This window comes from Delphinus delphis, chromosome 8, assembly GCF_949987515.2.
Source record: "Delphinus delphis chromosome 8, mDelDel1.2, whole genome shotgun sequence".
Taxonomy (NCBI): Eukaryota; Metazoa; Chordata; class Mammalia; order Artiodactyla; family Delphinidae; genus Delphinus; species Delphinus delphis.
In genome coordinates this window covers 88,358,376-88,383,132 of record NC_082690.1, presented here as the reverse complement: position 1 = coordinate 88,383,132, position 24,757 = coordinate 88,358,376, and the positions used below count along the sequence as shown (strand labels likewise).

The 24,757-nt window shown below is 40.5% G+C and overlaps 1 protein-coding gene across 4 annotated transcripts in view; it reads left to right on the top strand.

Moving 5' to 3' along the window:
* The first annotated feature begins 16,401 nt into the window (after positions 1-16,401).
* Positions 16,402-24,757, top strand: part of TRAF6 (TNF receptor associated factor 6) — a 30,759-nt gene continuing 22,403 nt past the window's right edge. The window contains exons 1-3 of one of the 4 annotated variants that reach the window (XM_060018733.1): positions 16,402-16,547; positions 20,888-21,094; positions 22,528-22,848. In XM_060018733.1, coding sequence (XP_059874716.1) covers positions 21,060-21,094; positions 22,528-22,848 — 356 coding nt within the window. In that variant the 5' untranslated portion in view covers positions 16,402-16,547; positions 20,888-21,059. Of the gene's footprint in view, positions 16,548-17,099; positions 18,293-20,887; positions 21,095-22,527; positions 22,849-24,757 lie in introns of those variants that run through there. The other 3 variants (XM_060018735.1, XM_060018732.1, XM_060018734.1) reach the window with 3 other exon arrangements.

Genomic DNA, 24,757 nt, shown 5'->3' with positions numbered 1-24,757 from the left:
GCTTTCTGTTCTGTCACTATGGACTGTGTGACTTTGAACCATTCATGTAACCACTCGAGTGAGGATTTTCTCAGTTTAGTTTCTATAAAAATGGGTAACACCTACTTTCCAGCATCCCTTGGGGATCAAATAATTAAATGAAAATGCCTGGCCCAAGAGTCTGACACTTGGTAAGTACTTAATAAATATTAAGCGCTAGAAGGAGGGGAGGTGAGAATAGAACCACGTCCCAATAAGTTTTGGGATCTGAGAGCACAGAGTAACTTCCTGGGTTGAGCCTGGGAAAATGAGCAAACTCCCACAGTTTCACTGCTGCATGATTGCATGAGGTCACACAGCAGAGCTGATAACACCGTGTGGGGCGCTGGGGATCAGAGGTCGGAGACAAGCCACGGGTTCTCTGATGCTGGAACAGTGAAAGGGACACAGACAGGTCAAGAGAGGACTTCACCACCACAAGGAGGAGAAGGCTGAGCTAGAGTCAGATGACCGGTGATGAAAAAGAGTTACGTCTGCAGATTCTGGGATGTGATCGAGATCACACCCAACAACCTGAACAGATGTCAGCCAGATCCCTACCCTCCATCTCCAGCCATGATGTCAGACATGTAGTAGCCACCAGGGAAGAAGGAGCGAGAGAACAAGAGAGAAAATCACAAGGACTGGCTAGTTTCATCTCAAATGACAGGCATTGTTAGATTAATTTTCCTGTCTTTGGACTGAATGGGGGCTCCTAGTGGTAAGGCTGCCGGCTTCTGAAAATAGACCTTCACTTATGTGCAACTGAACTGTGTAAGTGCTCTGCACATGATTGTATATATAGTTTCCATTTTTTCATATTTTTCTACATTGAAGGTAAGTAAAATTTATAACAATAATTATTTGATTGATCAATTAAAAGGGAAAAATCAAAAATATAATTTAAGGCCCCAAATTCAACTATTGACACCAAGCTCTATTGCCTTCACAGAACACGGCCAGCTCTTATGCCCCTTTGATATGACTGAAAGTACCAGGTTTCTCATGCCTCTTAATGCCATGAAGACCACACTCCCAAATACTAACATGCTTTCTCCTAGCAAAGAGACCAGTGGAAGGGTGGCTGGCCAGAGACCCTCCCTGTGTGTCAGGCATTGCCATAGTGAAGGTCCAATGCCAAGCTCTGGTTACTTCCGGAGCAGCCTCTTTTTCCTCTTGGGCATACTGGTCATAACAGGTGCCACTAGTCAATTACCTCGACTCTCCCAACTCAGCCTCCCAGTGAAACATTACAAAAGAGGCCTCAGTTTCTTCATTTGTAGAAGCAAAAGGGAGGGGATGGGGTGTCAGTATCTTTATAATTTCACTCTGTACCACATTCACGATTTTTGCCTTATCCAAATACCACCTGCACTATTATTTGTTTAATATTTGTCTTTAAATGAAGTTACCTCGTTTACTTACATCAATTTACTTAGAGAAGGATTTTATACGTTATCAAAGGTTTGTAGCAGAAATACAATGTAGGAAGGAAAATGCTCTCACTGTTAGAAAGAAAGGTGAGTGAGTGTCAAGGTTTACTGGCATCAAATAGACACTTTTTCCTTCCCAAATTAAAAAGGATTGAAAGAAAACTGGAAAAGCAATTCAGCGTTAACCTGCACCCAATGTTGATATGTCTCCACCTGAAGTCATCTTGTGTGCTACCTAAACTCATTTCATGCACCGCAATGAGACTTTGTTAAACGTCAGGGGATGTGGTGTCTGAGAATCCTCCCAACTCTAAGAAGCTGAGACTTGTGTCTGTTACAAACCATTGCACACCCGTCGCTGAGCAGCTGACTGCGGAAAGTCAATTTGGGAACATGCCCAGTGGGTGGCAGGATTGAGACAGTGCCGTAGATGGAGACCTTTCTTAATATAGCTCCCCTTGTTTACAGCTCTCAGCCGGCCCGCAGCCCTTCCTCTTCATCTGCTGTTTGTCTACATCTGCCTCGAGGTCCCCGAGGAAAACAACAGACCAGCACATCACTTCATGTGGAAACCAGACTGGGGGCTCCAAAATACACAAATTTGTTGGAAGAAGCCCCCAGTTCCTTCACTCCTCATGGAATCTGCCTTCACCATTTAAACATAGGAAACTGAAAGGATCAAGAAGATCTCTGTGCCCTGGATCCAATTCGAGGTTTTAAACCAATCAACCAAATCTTCAGCATTTTGAAGCATAAGTATTGTGTTAGACAGAGATTAAAAAACTTAATAACCTGCTGCTTGCGAGCTAGGTTATTTGGGCAGATGATATTAAAGCTGTTGCTATCCATGAATGGAACAGATGGGGCATAACTGCTAAATTACATGCTAGAGACCATGAGAAATATAAAGTTTCAGAGGAGATTGAGGGAAGGCCAAGGGAGCCCTTCTTCCCAATGCCCAATGAAAGTGCCCACAAAATCATACAACATTTCAGCAGTACCAGATATAAGTGATAAAAATTAGACATATGCCAAGATCCCCAGAAGGAGTCTCTACAGATGAGCAGAATGATGATAGGGTCTGTATTAGTTTTCTAGGGCTGCCATAACAAAATACAGACTGGGTGACTTAACCAGTAGAAATTTATTTCGTACAGTTCTGGAGGCTGGAAGCCCAAGATCAAGGTGTCATCAGCATTGGTTTCTCCCAGAACCTCTCTCTTTGGCTTGCAGGCCACTTGCTTGCTGTGTCCCCACATGATCTTTCCCCTGTGCTTACACATCCCTGCTGTCTCTTCTACTTCTTAAAAGGACACCAGTCCAATTGAATTAGGGTCCATTCACATGATCCCATTAAACCTTAATTACCCCTTTAAAGGCCCTATCTCCAAATATAGCCACATTGGCAGTTAGGGCTTCAACGTGTGAATTTGGGGGGGCGGATATAATTCAGTCCATAACAGGGTTCCAATGCACTCTTCAATTTTTGCAGAGAAAATAGTCTGGAAAGAAAATAGTCAAGAAAGGGGGAGGGAGGGGAGGAGGAGAAAAGGGAGGAAAGGGAAAGCTCATTGAGGATTGACCTGAAGCCCCCTTCTTGACAGCCTCAGGGATACCTTCCAACTTGGAGATGGGAAGGGAGGCTGCCCTGATGAACAGGGTTGCCCAAAGCAGAAAGGCAAAGATCAGGATAGAGAATCAGCTTCGAGAAGCAGCTGTTCCAAGTATCTAGAAGCCAACTCCAAAGGCAAGAATAAAAATCCATTTCAGGCAAGCAGCAATGCACTAGCCATGAAATCAGGCAGAGGGGACAGGTTAAGGAGTCCCTCATGAAGCTTCTCCCTAAAACCCCTTTTGCCTAACCACAGCTTTAGAGGCATATAAAAGTTTTCTCAGTTCAATGATGGTGTATTTGTCTTACCATACTAAAAACTATGTTACGAAACTAAAAGGAGCCTGCAGAATATACGATAAGCCAGGAACCTATCCCTATTTGTCTTCTTATCTTGTCAAACAAGAACCCTTTAATCAAGTAAGAACAATTTTACTGAGACTCTTTGCATTTGCATTCAAGAGCTTTAAGTTTGGAAAGAAAGCTACCATTGTTTTTTCTTACAGGGAGACCTCATTTGTATTGCACGTCACTTTATTGCACTTCACAGATGCTGCAGTTTTTTACAAATCGAAGGTTTTGACAACCTTCCATTGAGCAAGTCTATCAGTGCCATTTTTCCAACAGCATTGGCTCACTTCGTGTCCCTGTCACAATTTGGTAGTTCTCACAATATTTCAAACTTTTTCATATTCGTTATGGAGATCTGTGATCAGTGATCTTTGATGCTACTACTGTAATTGTTTTGGGGCTCCATGAACCACGCCCAAATGAGATAGTGAACTTAATTGATACATGTTGTGTGTACGCTGACTGCTCCATCAACCAGCTGTTCTCCCACCTCTCTCCCTCTCCTTGGGCCTCCTTGTTCCCTGAGACAATTTTCAAAATTAGGCCAATCAATAACCTTGCAATGGCTTCTAAGTGTTCAAGTGAAAGGAAGGGTTGCATGTCTCTTACTGTAAATCAAAAACTAGAAATGATTAAGCTTTCCTGACATGTGAGGAAGGCATGTCAAAGCTGAGATAGGTCTAAAGCTAGGCCTTTTACATGAAACTGTTCGCCAAGTTGTGACTGCAAAGGAAAACTTCTTGAAGGAAATTAAAAGTGATACTCCAGTGAACACACAAAGGAAAATAGCCTTATTGCTGATATGGAGAAAGTTTGAGTGATCTGGATAGAAGATCAAACCAGCCACAACTTTCCTTTAAACTAAAGCCTAATCCACAGCAAGGCCCTAACTCTCTTCAATTCTCTGAAGGCTGAGAGATGAGGAAGCTGCAGAAAGAATGTTTGAAGCTAGCAGAGGTTGGTTGATGAGGTTTAAGAAAAGAAGCCACCTCCATAACGTAAAAGTGCACTGAAGCAGAAAGTGCTGATGTAGAAGCTGCAGCAAATTATCCAGAAGATCTAGCTAAGGTAAATAATTAAGGTAGCTACACTAAACAACAGATTTTCAAGGTAGACAAAATAGCCTTATATTGGAAGAAGATGCCATCTAAGACTTTCATAGCTAGAGAGGAAAAGTCAATGCTTGGCACCAAAGCTTCAAAGGATGGGCTTTTTCTGAAACAGAAGACAAAAGGGAAAATATCCTATATTCCTATAAGGAATTGCCTCTGTTGAACAAGCAGTGTTCTTGATGAGAAGAAACCAAGATAAGAAGCATGTGTAATGAAACTAACACCCAAGGAGAAGACATACAATGAATACATTGGATGCCATAAGAGACAAATTTGCAACTTACTGATATAGAAAACAAACTGGAGAAAAACTCTGAGATCACATAGGAAGTGAATGCAGAGACGAAAATAATGAGGAAAAGGTTAGGGATAGATATTATAGAATAAGTGAAATAGTGAAATGAAACACACAGGATGGTGGGTGTTCCCCCAAAGATAATTGAATCCAGTCAAATCACGTGGAATAAAAGCATTACTCAAGATAACATTGAATTTTCCAGCACTAAACAGAGTTTTAGCTCTAGGAGAGCTCACCACCATACTCTGAAAAAGATAATGAATAGAGAGATCTCTTCCAAAGTGTAGGCTATTAAAATGTCAACACTTAAAGAATAATAAAGATCATGAAAATATCCATTCATGGAAAAAAATCACCTTTGAAAAGGAAAAGTTAAGAAATATGATCAATATAAAATGACCTTCATTATGCCAGTTATGCTTTTTCCTTGATTTCTACTGTGGTTAGGATAACTCTTGCTGCCCTGCATTGGTTTATTTTCATTTTTAATTTACCATAGATGATGATGATGAAGATAGATAGATGATAGATAAATAGACAAACAGACTGACTCCATCCTTTTTTCTATCTATGCTACTTTTCTTTTTAACTTATTTTTTTAATGTGCTATAAAATATATTACACATACAGTAGAGTGCATAAAAACATTCATGTGTAAATCTCTTCCCCTTGAATTCAGATAGAAACTGTGACTTGATGTAAGCAAGGGAATATGGCAAAGGTGATAATTATGTCTTTGACTATGCTACATCATATAGGACCCTGTCTTAGTAGCCCAGAGAGAGAAAGTTTTCTTTCTCACTGGTTGGAAGAAGTAAGCTTCCACATTGCAAGAGGGCCTATGGAGAATGTCGCCAGACAGGGAAAGGCCGGCAGCCTCTCTTAACTGAGAGCAGGCCATCAGGCAATAGCCAGCAAAAAAATAGAGATCTCAATCCTATAACCTCAAGGATCTGAATTCTGCCAACAGCCTGAGCTTGAAGCAGATTTTTCCCCAGTCAAGTTTCTGATGAAATTGCAGCCCAGTGAAACTCTGGGTATAGCTAAGCCTTGCCTGAATTCCTAACATACAGAAACAATAAGATAATGCAATAGCCAAGGGGTGAAAGCAACCCTTGTTTCCATCAAAGAATGACTGGGTAAACAAAATGTGATATATATATACAATGGAATATTATTATGCAGCCTTAAAAAAGAAGGACTTTTTTTTTTTTTTCAGTACTTGGGCCTCTCACTGTTGTGGCCTCTCCTGTCGCGGAGCACAGGCTCCGGACGTGCAGGCTCTTAATCCACGTTTTGTTGGATTTTTACCTAGTTTTTCAGTTTTTTGAGCTATTGTAAATGATATTATATTTTAAATTCCAGTGTGTACAGGCTCACTGCTAGCATAATGAAGTACAACATTTTTTAATGGTTATCTTATATCCTGAGATCTCCTGACTCATTTTTTTAATTCTAGGAAGTGTGTGTGTGTGTATCCTGTAAGATTTTCTACATAGATAATCACATCGTCTGCAAGTAGGGACAGTTTTATTTCTTTTTTTGTGATTTGTATGCCTTCTACTTCCTTTTCTTGCCTTATTGCATTGACTACAACTTCCAGAACTATGTAATATAAGAGCAGTGCCATTGGCTATCCTTGCCTTGTTCCCAATCTTATGGGAAAGCATTTAGTCTTTCACCATTAAGTGTGTTAGATGTAGGTTCTTGTAAACACTCTATCAAGTTGAAAAAGTCCAAAGTGCTGATGAAAGAAATCATAGAAGATGTAAATAGATACATACTATGTTCATTAGTTGAAAGATTCAACATAATAAAGATGTCAGTTCTCCCACAAATTGAAACATAGGTTTAACACAATTCCTATCAAAATCCCAGTAAAATATTTTGCAGATAGGCAATATTATTCTAAAATTTATATGGAAAAGCAAGGGAACTAGAATAGCTAAAGCAGTTTTTAAAATGAAATCAAAAGTAAGAGGACCTCATCTATTTGATTTCATGACAATATATAACTACAATAATCAAGACTCTGTGGTATTATTGGAGAGATAGACATAGAGATCAATGGGATAGAATAAAGGAACCCAAAATAGACCCACACAAATATACCCAACTCATTTATTTTACAAAGGTGCAAAAACAATTCAATGGAGGAAAGATAGCCTTTTTTTTTTTTTTTGCGGTACGTGGGCCTCTCACTGTTGTGGCCTCTCGCATTGCGAAGCACAGGCTCCGGATGCGCAGGCTCAGCGGCCATGGCTCACAGGCCTAGCCGCTCCGTGGCATGTGGGATCTTCCCAGACCGGGGCACGAACCCGTGTCCCCTGCATCTGCAGGCGGACTCTCAACCACTGCACCACCAGGGAAGCCCTGGAAAGATAGCCTTTTAAACAAGTGATGGTGGAGTAATTGGACATCCAAAGGCAAGGAAAGAAAGTAGCAAGAAATGGAAGGGGAGGAGGGAGGAAAGAAGGAAGGAAGGAAGGAAGGAAAGAAAGAAACCTAGTCTCACACCTTATACAAAAACTAATTCAAAATGGATCACAGTAAAAAGACTAAGAATATAATTAGAAAATAGGCAAAAGACATGAAGAGACATTTTGCCAAAGAGAATGTACAGGTGGCAATAAGCACAGGGAAAGGTGCTGCACATCATCAGCCATTAAGGGAGTGAAAACTACAACCACAGTAATACATCACTACACATCTATCAGAAAGGCTAATGCAAGAAACCTGAATCACACATACATTGTTGGTGAGAATGTGTAATGACAGAGCCACTCTGGAAAACGAGTTGGCGGTTTCTTAAAAAGCTAAAATACAAATACCATATGACTCAGTGATTGTACTCCTGGACATAAATTAAAATTTATGTTCACACAAAAAACCTTATAGGAATGTTTATAACCAATTCCAATGCAAAAGTTTCCATACTATGTGATTCCATTCATGTGACATTGTTGAAATGGTAAAATTATAGAAATGGAGAACAGATTAGTGGTTCCCAGTGTACAAGGGGGGTACAAGGAGGAGGGAACTAGGTATGGCTATAAAAGGGCAACATGGGGGATCCTCGTGGTGATGGAAATATTCAGTATCTTGACTGGATCAATATCAAGATATTGTGATATTGTGCTATAGTTGTACAAGATGTTACCATTGGTGGAAATTGGGTAAAGGGTAAATGAGATTTCTCCGTATTATATCTTACAATTGCATATGAATCTACAATCATCTCAAAATTAAAGTTTATTTTTTTAAAGATTATATAATGACAAGCAAATGCAATTGCAAACTTGGGCTGGACCCTGGATGGAAAATCAAACCGAGGTAACAGCTCTAAAGGATTATTGGGGTAGAACTGAGGAGATTTAAATATGGTTGTATGTTAGATAATATTTATTGTACAAGTTAAATTTCTGAGTGTGATAATGGTGTGTGATAATGGCGTCTGAGTGTGATATATAGGAACCTATATAATCGTCCTTGTTCTTAGTACACTGAATTATTTAGGGACAATATGATAATATGCAACTAGTTCTCAAGTAATTCATAAATAAGTTTTTTTTTAAACTCTCAAATAATTAAGGGAGGGGGGAGAACGAGGGAAAAAGAGATTGAGCAAGCCAGCCAGCCAACATGGAACATTCCTGAAAGATAAGCAAGTAGGCAAGAGTGATGATGAGGGAAACAGCTTCCATAATCAGTAGTTACGAACTCTGTCCCATACTAAGAATCTTTAATGTCCTATTTGCCTAGACAGACACTATCTCCTTTTCTAGTCCTTTAGATAAATGCTGTAAACTTTTTATAAATCTTAAACATTTTACTGATCAGCTACTGTACCTGTTTCAGTACCTTTAAATAGGCTTTTTCAAGTTTGCCAACTTATGTCTCCGAAGTATACATTCCCCTCCGGTCTGAATGTCCTGGGGTCTCATCTTCCCCAGTGGAATGTCAGTAAGCTGCTAGGCAATTCCTAAAGGTGGCTTTAGATTGTACTAATTAAAGTGTTGTGACGTTGATGAATGCAGAGATTGGGGTGTAGTGGTCCCCAGGTCTGAGCAATAAGCACTCTCCTCCTTCCAGAATGTAGTCATATAGATAGCAAGGCCATGTTTAAAAACGTTAAGTTAGTCATTTTTTTTCCTTCACAGTGGTTTCTTCAGGAAAGTAGAACTGAGTTTCAAAAATGTAAGGGGACATTTTTTCTTTTATATTTTTTACCTTCTGTCATGAATATTTTATCTTGTATGTGAGTTTTAATTTCTTTTTACAGTTATTGGGGTATGTGGTATATGCGTGTGTGTGCATTTGTTTTTTAAAATAATACACTAACCTAGAATCCTGGGGAGAATGAGTAAGATACATACCAAGAACTAGATGGAACAAAAATTGACAGTCTTTCTGGGAAGTCATTTGAAACAGAAGTCATAAATATCCATAGCCTTTGACCTACCAATTTCCACTGAAGAAACCCATCTTAAAGTCGTAGTTTGAAATGTGGGCAAAGATTCATCCACAAAAGTTCACTGACACATTATAAAAGCAAATACTATAATAGAAATAATCTGATATTCAAACTTAGAGGAATAGTTAATTTATTATAGATTCAGGCATTTAGATAGGAAACTGCACATTTTTAAATATTATCTTGAGGCATTTTTAATTAATTAGGAAATGCTTGATGTAAGAAATGAGATCAATATAAACTATTTTATGGGCAAAAGAACTAAAGCTGATGAATCATTTCCAGTTTCCGATCGTGTTCCAATTTCTAATACTTTGTTTCCTCTTTGGAGTCTGTTATTTGGCACTTTTCCAAATTTAGTTTTGAGGAATTTCCTCTCAGAAAACAATGTCTCTCTGGTCATGGGCAAAATGATCTCTCGTTTATTGATTTCTAGTGTTGACCCTTTATATCCCTAGTTCACTGGTGCAGAAAACAAAAAAAGCAAATGACCCTTAATAAATGCCTTGAGAAGAAATTACCACCACCATCCTCAAGAAACCATTTTGGAAATCTTCCAATGTGCACATGTAGAATCTTCAAAGGTCATTATTAATTTAACAGAATTCTTACATGTTGTACCCCTTACAGAAACTCCTTCAGGAAAGCCTAGAGGATTAGCTATCATTCAGAACATGAAGATTACTTTGTTATAAGAAAGTAGTCAGTCCCATGTTATTCATCAAAGCAATGTTTTATTTAGAAAATCCAGAAAGAAATATATTCTGTTCTGGCAGAAACTGAGGTGAAAGTATGATATTTTTGGTGGATGAAATGCTGAAAGTTCAATTTGAAACTGAAAATTGTTTCATCTTAACAATCACAAGCCATTAACAACAGCACCATATGAAAAGGGCAAACGTGGACACAGGCTTCAGGAACCTGGAATGTGTCCTACTCTATGTGATGAAAAACTTAGAGTGACAGCATTAACCCCCAAGCACACACACCCCTTCCATTCCCTTTCATAGTAAAGCAGCTTTTAATTTACTTAATTTTGTCATTGTAATAATCCTCATTTAGGCTGTTTCCAACCTATAAAAGAATTGTATATTCTCCCCAAAGCATTTTTATTGAGTTATTTGCAACAAACTACATATTCTATAAAAACAATATTATTAATTGGGACTGGCTTTCCCTCTCTCCACCACTGTCTGCCCCACAAAAGACTATTTGACTCATAATGTATCTGAAAAAATGTTTGCAGTGAAAGAGATACAATTATGGAAAATAATACTGTTGCATAAAAGACACATTATTTCAACTTCAATTGTGGGCAATTCAGGGAAACTAAACATTTATTTATTTAACTGTCTTTTGGGGAAATTATATTATAAAATCTAATGAGGAACAGTGGAAATATATCTCCTGTTCTTCCCACCAAGCAAGCTCACACCACAGTTCTGAACACTTCCTCTTTTGTGCTTCAGATTTTCTCTGCTTTCCACTGCCTCTGTGAGAGTTTCTACACCTGGCAATGTGCAGGAACTCACACACGAGACTTTTGAACTCAAGAGCCTTCCTGAATGGTAATCCTCTATTGTTTCAAAATATAAATAAGCCAAACGCTTAACTATACATTTTTGATTTTGTGTTCCAGTGCCATGATTAAGGTTTTTGTTTTGTTTTGTTTTTTAAGGATCCTAATGTCCTGAAAGGTTTAACGTTCTTCCATTCAAACATCAACCATGCAAAAATCTGACTGAGAAATTCATTCAATATGCAGATGTTGTATAGAAGCAGAGTTAAGCAGGAATGTTGTAATGATAAAGTACAATTTTCAAAAACTTCAACACAAGACTGCCACAGAAATCGAGAATGAACACATTCTAAGATTTTATTCAGCCCATTAATTAATGAGAGAATTAGTAAGATGATAAAGCTGGTCCAAAGGAAGTTTGGAGAAACAGATATTAAAGTCAGTCAAAGGAATGCTGAAATTTACCAGCCCATACAAATTAGTTAATATCCCATAGTGCATTAACCTCAGGGTGTGTGTTTTTTTTACTGGAAGGAAATCTATGAGTTAATGTATAACCTCAGTGTCTGGTCTCTAATCAAATAGTAAAATAGCAAAGTCAAACAGGAGAATTCTCAGACATAGATAATTAATTATTAGGCAAACATGTTAAACAATGTCACTGTTGCCTTCCTCTTACTTTATTTCAGGTTTTGGATGACTTTTCTTCATAGTAATGCTTTTTTTTTTTTTCAGTACACGGGCCTCTCACTGTTGTGGTCTCTCCCGTTGCGGAGCACAGACTCCGGACGCGCAGGCTCAGCGGCCATGGCTCAGGGCCCAGCCGCTCCGCAGCACGTGGAATCTTCCCAGACCCGGGCACGAACCCGTGTCCCCTGCAACGGCAGGTGGACTCTCAACCACTGCGCCACCAGGGAAGCCCCATAGTAATGCTTTTTAAAGTGTTTAGAAGAGACTGTACCAAGAGAAATCATAAGGTATTGTTTACCTTGGTGAAATACTCTGACCCTTAGCTCTGTAAGTTCAAAAGCTGATTTTTTTTCCACCCAGTGTGCCTATACACTAACTCAGCTCTCAGGAGACAAATCTACAAATCAGACAAAAGCAATTTGTTTTCATTAAAAATATATGAATAGATCAGATTCTTATATTCTATGGCTGGTACATTCTTTCCCCCAAGGAAAGCAGTAAATTGGGTCCACTTACCATCTCAGTGTTGCTTGATGATCTCTAGTGAAACTTGCTAGGAAAATCTAGCTGCAGTGCAGTGGAAATGTCCCCACCCTCCTCATTTACCCAAATGAAGGGCGGAAAAAGATCTCCTCCTTTCTCCAAGAGCAGGAAAAATGAGTATGGCCACAAAAAGTCTAGGTTCTTGCTTGGGATTTGGGAAGAGGGTGGAGAGGAATGGTGAGTACTTTCACTCCTTGCCAGTGGGTAGGCTTTACCAAAGAAAACTCTGCCGTGGACAATATTGGGAAATTCCATAGATTCCAAGGTAGGTTCCAAAACTAAGCTTCTGCCTCCTAGTGGCTCAGAGTCTGCTCTCAACCTAGACAGTGAAATGAGCCAAGGGCATAGTCCCAAATCCTGTTATTAGTGTCTGCAGTCTCCCTAGGAGCCTCCCCATACACAACCACATGTCCACACACCTCACTCATCTTCCTTTATTGCCCATCTCCTTCATTTCTCATCACCCATGCCCTCCTCTGCTCTGAGAACTTTCCCTTATTTTGTTGGAGTGGAGTGGGAGGAGAGAGGCAGAAACGGTGAAGGAGGCTACCCTGAAACTTATTGTACTCGGAGTATATTCCAAGACCGGAACCCTCTGTTGGGTAAGCTTCCTTCCTGTGCTCCTCTGGCTTCACTTAGCTACTGTTAGTGACCATGAAATCATTCAATAGGTAAATTGCTTTCGCAACTCAACGATTAATGACATCAGGACATCTCCAAAACTCCTGCCTTTGAACATGGATAGCTAAAGGGAGATTTTGATTCAGGACACTTCCTCCCCCAAACTGAATGTACATGGGAGATGCCCGACTGGATCTCTTTGACCTTTTCTAGGTTCCATCATATCTAATGCCTCCTCTGACTGACTCAGTCTTCCTTGGTCTGTAATTTTATCCAAGGTTATAACATATTTACTTTCTTGCTCTTCCTGCTTCTGGTATGAGAAAGTTTCTGACTCTAAAGTGCTTTTGTAAGATGATATATTCCATTGCATGCTCTTAGGTTGGCATGTGTAAATTTTTTTATGTTAAGTTTAAATAATTGCGAAAGATGTAATTCTACCATACTGTATATTTTACAAGTCTGTACATATTTTTTTTTTTTTCTCTTGTACGCGGGCCTCTCACTGTTGCGGCCTCTCCCGTTGCGGAGCACAGGCTCCGGACGCGCAGGCTCAGCGGCCATGGCTCACGGGCCCAGCCGCTCCGCGGCATGTGGGATCTTCCCGGACCGGGGCACGAACCCACGTCCCCTGCATCGGCAGGCGGACTCCCAACCACTGCGCCACCAGGGAAGCCCTGTACATATTTTTTGACAAAACTCTGCACATTTAGCTCACTCAAGTCTCATTCCATTTATGGAGGAAATCTACTACACAACCTAATTAATAAAGCGAGTCCTTATTGACAAACCATTTCAACCAATCAGATTCACTCTCCATCAGTTTTCAATCAAAATAAATCTAATAATATGCATCATGAAAACCATCTCATTTATGAATTTTAACTCTAAAATAGACATATCAGATATCCACATAGATGGGTAGATAGACAAATGGATGGATGTGAAAGAAAGAAAGGAAGGAAGGAAGGAAAGGAGAGAGAGAAATGATAGAGCACTGAGACTTGTTTTGAGTTTGTTACCTAAATAAAATAAGATGGAATCACTTAGAATATTTCTTACTGAATCTGTCCTTGTTCACGAACAAATTCTCCCTTGCCAGCTATGAATTCTTTATTTGGTTCCTTTGGAACGCTGGAGACAACCTAGCCTAGGAAGTCACATTCTGTCATTTTCACAGCATCCTATTGGTTGTACCCTATTCATTGTGCAAGGAGATCACATATGGGCATAAATAGCATCTTCAAGGCTGACTGCCACACATACATGATGGTTGTTCAGTAAATATGGTTTGAATTAAAGAACTGTGTTCTACTTTTATCATTTAAAACTTAGAGAGACATCCTTTTTCTAAATGGGGGGAAATCTCTCACCCTCCCACTCCTACCTGGGACAGCCTACAAGGTGAATCTTATTTCAGTTTTCAAATAGAGTGTGAAAAACAGCAACCCAGAAATGATACCATGATGATATTTTTGCCCACTTTGAATACTTATATAGGACACTGGAAAATATTTTAAATTAGTGACATTTCAGGAAACCTAGGTACTGTGGTTGCTGTACATATCAGATAACCCTACTGATCAGAATACTCAGTTCCTGCCACCTGTATAGAGCTTCCTAGTTTACAAAGAGTTTTCACATGTATCTCATTTGAACTAATAAAGTCTCTGAGAAGGAGACAGGATGGATTTTATTCCAACTTTACAGATGAGGATACTTGACCAGGTCCAATTTTAATAAGAGGCAGAGCCAAGAGGAAAATTTTGTTTTCTGATTCCTAGTCCAGTAGGGGTGTGAATGATCAGAGGAGACTTTAAGGAGGAATTTGCATAGGATAGGCTGGGTTGTGCGGCAGAAAAGACAGCCCTAACATCTCAATGGCTCAAAACAACAGAGATCTGTTTCCTGCTCATAGGAGTCCAATGAAGGTGGATTGACTTTCCAAGGCAACTGCCCTCCATACAGCAATTTAGCGATCCAGCCTCTTACAGCTGCCCCATGGTTGTCACGTGGGGAAGTGGGTCTTTCAATGAAAATCAAATGCTTTGGTCTTAAAATGACACACCTCCCTTGCCCTGAACAGCCTGTGGGTCAGAACTAGTCATATGGCACTCTGACTGCAAGGGGACAGTGTAAGTCTCCTGTGTGCCCAGGGCATGGGTGAGCGCCAACACTCTCTACCAGTATAAACAGGGAAGAATGAATAGAATCTGTAGAAGTAGGAGGAAGCCCCTCAAGGACACGTGTGAAAATCGTGAAATACACGCACAACACCTAATCTTTCTGAAAGCCCAGTGCTGGGTTCTCTCACGTACATTTTTATTAGTTGATGCTGACAACAGCCTGGAAGGTAAATATTATCCCCTAGTTTATGGTTTAGGAAACTGAAGTTCGTAGAAGTTACAAAACTTGCCCCAGAGCACATATTAATACGTGGAGGAAAGTCTACCTCCCTTGTTCTTCTTTTTCGCCATCTCTCAGTTTTATATCATGATCTCTTCACCATCACATAGGGGATTTATTTTTACAGGGCCCTGGGAATCAGTGGGGAGGGATGCACAAGAGCTGGCAATTCTACCGGCAATGTTTTATTTATTGAGCTGGGTGGTGAGCACACAGATGTGTGTATAATTCTGTTTATGTCTTAACTATTTCAAAGTACTTTTTAAAAAGAGGGGTGGCAGAGTGAGTTTGAAAACTTGTGACAGTTTCTTATCTTAAAAACATAAGTATTTTTAATGAATATCAGCAGCCAGAAAGCAGGAAATACAGTATTGTTAACATTTATTGAGCACATACTATGTCCTAGTTTTAAATAATTTATTAACACGTACTAACTTATGTTTCCCTTCCAACAATGCTACCAATGAGGTAGGTACTATCATTATCCTTATTTTAATGAGATGAAAAAATTGAAGTCAGGTTAAGTAAATTATTTAAAGTCAAATAATTTATAAAGGGGAAAAACTAGATTGGAATGAAGCACTCTGGTTTCAGGACATGTACATATGAAACCCAACACCCTGTAATACCTCCCCCAAGAGGTGAAGGATGAGTCAGATTTGCAGAGGTGAGCCAAAATCTTTCACGCATCTTCTTGTTACATTCCTTAGAGGTTTGCATGCAGTTAAACAGGGAATTAAAAATAGCTTTCTTGTGACGTTGACCGAAAAAGAGATGATGTGTTTGGCAGCAGTTTCAAAGAAATATTTAAATATATGGGTTTGACTCCCTTGGACTTGTTGAAGGGGAAGGACCAGGTGATAAGAGAGGGCTCTACATATCTTGTAAACTTCCTTGTCAAGGAAGGTGGAGTTAGGGAAGGAGTGAAGGCTTTTCGAAGGTCAAGTAATCTCGCCGAGTTGGGGTTTTTCTCCTGCTTGGATTGGGAAACTATAAAAACACAGTTTGGGATTACTGCTGTTGCTGCTGCTCACTAGATCACAGTTACTCCGGGACAGATCTCACTTCAGGATTGCAGGGTAAGGAATTCCTAGGTGGGATTCGCACCCAAGCGAGGCGGAAACGCAGCGGGAGAGCTCTAGATTGACGGCTGGACCTGCCCGCGCCGGCACCGCAGCGCGCGCCTGTGGAGGACCGCCGCCAGGGGACGCCCACGCCCGGCTGGGCCGCTCTGTCTACTCCCCTGCCCGCTCCCCGCCCCTCGCTCGCCCGGGCGAGCGGAGAAGGCGGAAGTAGGGGCATCCGCGGATGGGGCTCGGGCTTCCGGGGGATTCAGTAACGGCGGCCTTCGGGTCAAGAGATTGGCGTCCTGGCACCCTCGGCTTGGAGTGCGGTGCCTTTCTCTCCTGGCACCTCGGCTGAGTGGAGTCCTGCGGCCGGGCGTAGTCGGCGGCCCAGCGGACCGGAGTGGTGAGTCTCTTTCTGACGGCTCCCGGCGGTGGCGGCCTCTCTCCCCACGGGCTGGGATGCCTCCTCCTCTCCTGTTTCTCACTTGGGGACGCCGCCCCTGGCCCCTAGCTTCCCACGGGTTGGGGACGCCGCCTCCTCTCCCCTGGGTTCCCACAGGTTGGAGACGCCGCCCCCTGTCCCCTCACCTCTGCTCCGCCGGCCGGTGGGGACCACCTCCCCGGCTCACTCCATCCCCCAGCTGGAATCTCGCGCCAACTTTCTCGGCCCGACTTCCCCCACCCCGCGCATTCCCCTTCCCAGAAAAGGAAATCGCCTCCTGTATTTTCCTATTGCTCGGATGGTACCGGCTTAAAAAAATCCCTTTTAGGTTCTCAGCGACTCCCTCTGTCACTGTCATGGGAGAGCTATTTTTGGGTTCCCTGTTGAACTCAAATAGACGTCCCAGGCAGCAAGTGTTTTTTTTTTTTGAAAGAAAAGGTTCAGCTGACACGAATGTTCCTCCCCCGCCCTTGCACGCGGCAGTTCTAGCGATTGTTCCAGACGCTGGGTTGATAAAGCTGTTCCTAGTATTTGGCTTCAGGGGAACTCCAGCTGAGTTAGGACTGTCTTGAATGTGAACAGAAAGCACCTACAAATTTTAGGAGCTTCATACAACGTATAGTATTTGCGTGTTTTCTCTGGTTTCTCGGGAGTGTAAATCACTAAATGTCTTGCTACACAGGCATAGAAACAAGAAAAACTTGAAATTCTGAGTGTTGGCCTTGTGAACCTGGCCACTGGTATTTTATCCATTCCCTTGTGATTACTCGGGAAGGGAGAAGGGGCTTTTCTGATGTTGATATGGGAGTGGGGTGAGGACGCTGTGGCTTTTTTTGTGACTCAAGGAAGGAATGTGTCTCAGGCCCTTGTTGCCCATGTGATGATCAGAGTTTGAACCTGCACGCACTATATACATCACAGTATTTAAGAATTGTATCTTGAAGTCTTTTCTGTGACAAATTTGGATACGTGATGCTGATAAATTTTTGGCCACTTAGATTTTGAAAGAAGTTCAAATCTTTGCCTCCTGGAGGAGAACAAATCATCCCTAGGAAAGGGAATGTCCCCTCAAATTTATGTTCAAAAATAAGGCATAGTAGTTGACTCTTTTGCAGCACCTTCGCCATTGCAGCCCTTTTGCAGGTCTTTGCAATTTTAAGAATAGATCTTAAGGATTTGGTAAATAGTTCTTGTTTCTAAAGCTAGTAGCAAATTAAAGGTAATTTCTCAGTGTTTTGTATTATGTGGTTTTACTTTAAAACTTAAAATTGACCAGTTCAAGACATAACTTACTGATTTTTTAGCTTGGTACGTTTCTCTCATTAGCATCTGTTGATCTTAAAGGAACAAAGTTTTGTGTATCGCTCTACTCCCCTTCCCACAAGATACTTAACAGTATACTCTTTGGAGCATAAAATATAACCCCATACTAATAGGTGAATTTAAGCCATGATTTCTTATAAGGCTATTTTTGATATTCATTTTGCAGTCAAAATAAGTTGGCAGTGGTTACATCCCACAATATTTAATTAACTCAGTGCTTACTGTACTAGATTCACAATTACAAAGAGGGAATTACAGTCATGAAGCTCTTAACGTACTAAGGAACCATTTAACCTTTGTGCTGTCTCTTCCATTAATTCATATAGAAAGCCACATGAATTCTGAATGTTAGAATAGAAAAGAGGCCAAAGAAATCTTTGAAGGTAAGAATATCTGTTTACTCTTATCTATTTTAGCTTATGTAAAGCCAAGCGTACCTCTGTAGCATCTCATGAAGTGGATACCTAAGGCACCATATGAGGTTAAAAAAAAAAATACTAATAAAGCATAGTATTTTCTACACGGTTGCCAGATCATCATCATCTTCTTTTTTTAAAAAATTATTTACTTATTTATTTTTGGCTGTGTTGGGTCTTTCGTTGCTGCACGAGGACTTTCTCTAGTTGCAGCCAGTGCGGGCTACTGTTCATTGCAGTGCACGGGCTTCTCATTGCGGTGGCTTCTCTTGTTGCTGAGCACAGGCTCTAGGTGCGCAGGCTTCGGTAATTGTGGCTCGCGGGCTAAATAGTTGTGGCTTGTGGGCTCTAGAGTGCAAGCTCAGTAGTTGTGGCCCATGGGCTTAGTTGCTCCGCAGCATGTGGGATCTTCCCCGACCAGCGCTCGAACCTGTGTCCCCTGCATTGGCAGGTGGATTCTCAGCCACTGCGCCACCAGGGAACCCCCCCAGACCATCTTCTATAGCTGACTCTAAGCACTTTTTGGGTTTTTTCTTGGTGTTAATTAAAATAGTTACTCACTGTAGTTAAGAAAGTGATTTTCAATTAAGTCATCACAGTCCCTAAAAGTAAAAGGAAAAAACGTTTTAACTTGCCAAAAAGAAAGAGTAAACCTAAAAATACTGAATGGCACTCAGAATACTGCTTTAGCTTAATTTTCCCTTTGTAGTATAGTTACATGGGACTACATACTGTAGACAGAGTGACTACCTAAAAAAGTTTATTTGAAAGATGAAAAGCTTCTGTATTACTTACAGCATGAAAAATAATGGCATCTATATTTTTAAGAGTGCTCACTTTCATGTCTTGACACTGCATTCCTGCAGTGGAGTTCCTTTTAAGGAATTGTGACTGATTGGACAGATTTTCTTAGTAACACATTTGCTATAAAAGGTCTCTAAATCTAAAGACCTGCAAGTCTTTTGGACTGGATAGCAAGAGGGCAGTTTATCGACTATCCAATAAACTGAATTTTAACTGGACATTTGGGCAGAAAAGGTAGACTTAGCTCAGGGACTTTTGCTTTTGTCTCCTGGCTAGCATTTTGATATATGCTGTACAACCAAACGAATATTAATTTCTCAAAAGTGATTTTACTTTAAAAAAAAATGGTTAAAGTTTCAAAAGGTAACTATAAGACAAATACCGTATGCTAACACATATATATGGAATTTAAGAAAAAAAATGTCATGAAGAGCCTAGGGGTAAAGAAGGAATAAAGACGCAGACCTCCTAGAGAACGGACTTGAGGTTATGGGGAGGGGGAAGGGTGAGCTGTGACAGGGCGAAAGAGAGTCATGGGCATATACACACTAACAAACGTAGTAAGGTAGATAGCTAGTGGGAAGCAGCCGCATGGCACAGGGATATTGGCTCGGTGCTTTGTGACAGCCTGGAGGGGTGGGATAGGGAGGGTGGGAGGGAGGGAGACGCAAGAGGGAAGACATATGGGAACATATGTTTATGTATGACTGATTCACTTTGTTATAAAGCAGAAACTAACACACCATTGTAAACCAATTATACCCCAATAAAGATGTTAAAAAAAAAAAAGGTAACTATACCTGGAATTATCAAAGGTATATAAAATGTGTTCTCATACTTACTCTGCTTTTGGGAGTGGGAATTATAAAGCCTTTGATATTGGATATCAAAACATATCATATTGGATAACCAGCATCTATCAGAAACTATAAAAAGTTATATACTTTTTGACCTAATAATTCTACTTCTAAGAAATTTAACTAAGGTAGTAATTGAACACAAAAATGTATATGGGAAGAAAAATAACAAAGGATATAAACCCTAGTATAGCATTACAGTGTTATCTAGCAACAGATTTGGAGGGTATAACAGGGGCCTTATAACCCCATCCTGGAGCACAGGCGTAATAACTAGTTCTGCTCTTTGCCATTATCTTGCCATCCCTTCCTCCTTATCAACTTGTACTGAGTCTTCCACGGGATTCTGCATTAGTTATAACAAGGCTTTGCAAACTGTTTTTAACTTTTCAAAAATATTATCGAAACTAAAAAAGTAGAACAAAACATGAGTTTTTCTTTACTGATTTTTTGGAATTCTGTCAACCCAACCTGATAACACTGGACAGCTCATGTTTAACAGAAGCTGTGGTCAGCATCTTAGTCTAGTGTAATAAAAATAAATGGAAAGAAATTTTAAATTCAGCTTTATAGACAAAGTTATCAAAACATAGACAAACATAGGATAGTACAAATTGCACAGGCTCTGGGTGAAGTAGTCTTGGGTTCTGATTCTAACTCTGTTTCTTATTAGTTGGGTAATCCTTGGCAAGTTACTTAGCCTTTTAAAGCTTCAGAGTTTCCACTTTGATAACCGGGGGGGGGGGGCAATAAAATTGTTAAATAAAATAACTCTATAGAGGTACACATAATAACAACTCATTTTTACTTCCAGGCACAGTTCTAAGTGCTTTGCACATATTAACACATTTAATCCTCTCGGTAATTCTGAGGTGGATTCTTTTGTTACCCCCATTTACAGATGAGGAAACTGAAGCACAGAAAGGTTATATAGTTTGCCCAGGTCATACACCAAATGATGGAGACAAGAGTTAAACCCAGATCATCCGATTCCAGCATCTAAGCTCTTCACCACTTCATGATATTGCCTCTCCAGCCAGAACAGTGCTTCATCCTTTGTAGGTGGTCATCAAATGCTACTCAAAATCTTTTTGAGAAGAAGAAAAAGGTATCTATAGTGGTAAAAAATAGAGGATTACTGTCTTAACCCACTATTTGACATGGTGGCAGCCAGGATTTTTATATAAGAATGAGACAGGCGGGGGATACCTTGTCTACCATATTGGCTGGAGGCTTACATTCTGTTTTCTAGAACTCTGGTTGACGCTTGAACAACATAGGTTTGAACTGCATGAGTCCACTTATACATGGATTTTTTCCAATAAATACTACAGCACTACATTATCAGAGGTTGGTTGAATCAGTGGATATAGAACCACAGACACAGAGGGCAAGCTGTAACGTTATATGTGGATTTTTGACTGCGTGGGTGTCGGCACCCCAACCCCTGTGTTCAAGGGTCAACTGTATATCTGGTACATAGTGGGAATTTTCTATACATGTAATTACCTACAAGAGAGACCTGGTTAATTAGGCTGTGAACTGCTTTTAGACCTTAGCTTCTCACTTGTAAATTCTGGTAATGGTTTAGAATTTGAAAGCATCCCACCTACCATGAAAGCAATAGTTTTCCATAGGCAAACAAAACCTCACTTGTTTTTCCAGTCATTAGTAATGAAACATAGTCACTTGACATGACTGAAGGCACGAGGACATACAGATATACTTTTTCAATTCTGTTCTTTCTGTGTAATAGAAATTGCCACACTGAACATTTGGAGGTACAGTTGACCCCTTGAACAACACAGGTTTGAACTACACAGGTCCACTTAAATGCAAATTTTTTTCAGTAAAGGATCTGTGGTTATTGACTCCGAGGATGTGGAACTTTGGGAACAGAGGGCCAAGTCGGATTTTCTATTGCTCGGGTGTCGGCCTCCCTAACACCTGCCTTGTTCAGGGCTCAACTGTAGTCAATAGAGTTTTAGATCTAGAAGAAGAAACTGAGATCCAAATGGTTAGTTGCCCAAAATCACATAACTAATAGTTTCTCATGATCATCTGATCCTTTGTGCATTGTTCGTCCTCACACTGCCTGCTGGTCGAGCTGTTCTCTTCAGCTCTGGATACTTGAAGGAAGTTCAGCAGCATAATTAAGTTCTTCAGCAGCTGCCTAATGAGCACCTGTTAGGTGAAAGCTCGTGCTGAGTACTGAGGAAATGAACATTCTTGAAACTGCAGTCATAGAAAACAGACATTTAAACAGATAATTATGCTAATTATTACAGTTGAGGTATGTTTCTTCTTTTAACCTTATATTCCATCCATCCTACTAGATCATGAACTCCTTAACTTGTAAAATAGTAGTCATGAAGCAAAGCTGAAAAAACTTTGAAAGTTTTCTGTAAATAATATTAACAGAGCTAATGTTTATCAACTAAAAGGTGGCTTGCATAGATAGCTATGATACGTGTGTGTGTGTGTGTGTATGTGTATGTATGTGTGTATGTGAAGGCATTTTTTGTCTTGCTATTTCTTCAGAGCAGTCGATAATCACCTTACTATGAGTCTGCTACACTGGGAAAACAGCTGTGGATCCAGCCAGTCTGAGAGCGACTGCTGTGCTGCCATGGCCGCCAGCTCCTGTGGTGCTGCAGCAAAAGATGACAGTGTGAGTGGAACTGCCAGCACAGTGAATCTTTCCAGCTCTTTTATGGAAGAGATCCAGGGATATGACGTGGAATTTGACCCACCCCTGGAAAGCAAGTATGAATGCCCCATCTGCTTGATGGCATTACGGGAAGCAGTGCAAACACCATGCGGCCACAGGTTCTGCAAAGCCTGCATCATCAAATCAATAAGGTACGTGAGCATAAGAATGAACCTATAACAACCAAATAGAACATTATTACATAGAACACAGGGCATCCCAAGAATAGTCTTATACATAAAAAGCTACTTCAGGAAGAAGAACACTGAACAGAAAACTGAGAAATTTACATTCTTATTCCAGTTCCTACTGTAGTATGAAAGGTAATTACTATGTCCTCCCCTCCTTTGACCCTCAGATAAATAAACAATAAGTAGCTACTTCTACTTAAAGCAGTTGTATTGTAGACTAGGGTGTGTCTCTAAGCTTTAAGAAAATAATTTAAAATAATGTACCTTAAATGATGATCCTACTAGAATACGATAATCTCAATACAAATAATGCTGACTTTATGAGTAATCGTTATTCTCATTTTAGCCACATTAAATTTTGTCTGCTACCTGCTGCCTATGGACAACTGTAAAATAACCAGCATTTTTAAAGAAAGTATTGATTGATGGCTCTGCCTTCATAATATACCCAGAATTCAATCCCTGCCTCACCCTGTTCTGAATCACCATCAACTCTCTCACAGGCCTCCCTACTTCCACCCTTGCCTTCTTCCAGGCTGTTCTCAATATAGCAGCCAGAATGAACCTGGTAAAATAAGTAAGATGATGTCATCTCTGCTCAGAGCATTGCAGCAGGTCGTCTGGGAGTAAAAGCCAAAGCCCTTGTAAGGCCTTATATGATAGGTCCGTAAATTTTCTGATCATCTCTCTATTAGGCTCCCCTCCCCTCTACCAATTCACTCTTTGCTGTTCCTTGAACTTGTGAAGCATGCTCTTGGGGAGTTGGCTTCAGTTGTTCTCTCTGCATCTTACTTCAGTTAACTGCTTAGTCAGTGCCCTTTTCTCCCTCCAGTGTGGCTCAGATCTCACCTTCTCGTAGGTACCTTGGCTACCCTGTTTATACCGCAGCATGCCTTTCCCCACCTCTTCCCACACTCTCTATCTCCCTTACCTACCTTTCTTTTTTTCTCTAACACTTTTCATATTTAAAAATATAGATAATTTGTGTGTTTATTGTCTGCTTGCTCACCTGGAGTATAAGCTCCTTGAGAGCAGGGGTTGAGATCTATTTTAGTTCTTGATATTTCCTAAGTGCCAGGAGTAGCACCTGATACATAGTAGGTGCTCAGTAAGTCATGATTGCATCAACTGAACAAAAGTAGATGGGGTTTCCGCAAATGATTAAAATTCATCTCCTAAGAAATAGATACATTTTACTATAATTCAAAAGTTAGATGGGAATATTTTTAGGTGACTAAGGAGTTCTATACAGGACAAAAAAAATGGAAGAAGTGGGGGAATTTTAGGTTCTTCAACTAATAAGCATCTAGTCATATTGGTGAAATCATTTTTAAGTCGGTTAGCTGGCTGTTCACTCATCTTGTAAGTTTTTTTCTTTCGACTTTTTTTTTTTTTTTTTTTGCGGTACGCGGGCCTCTCACTGCTGTGGTCTCTCCCGTTGCGGAGCACAGGCTCCGGACGCGCAGGCTCAGCGGCCATGGCTCACGGGCCCAACCGCTCCACGGCATGTGGGATCTTCCTGGACTGGGGCACGAACCCGTGTCCCCTGCATCGGCAGGCGGACTCTCAACCACTGCGCCACCAGGGGGAGCCCTGTTGGGAGGTTTTTGATTACTGATTCACTCTCCTTACTAGTAATGTAGTCTGTTCAGATTTTCTGTTTCTTTATGGTTCAGTCTTGGTAGGTTGCATGTTTCTGGGAATTTATCCATTTCTTTTAGGTTGTCAAATCTGTTGCCATATAAGTGTTCATAGTAGTCTCTTTTGATCCTTTGTATCTGTGGTATCAGTTGTGATGTCTCCTCTTTCATTTCTGATTTTATTTGAGTCCTCTCTTTTTTTTTTCTTGTTAGTCTAGCTAAACTTTTCT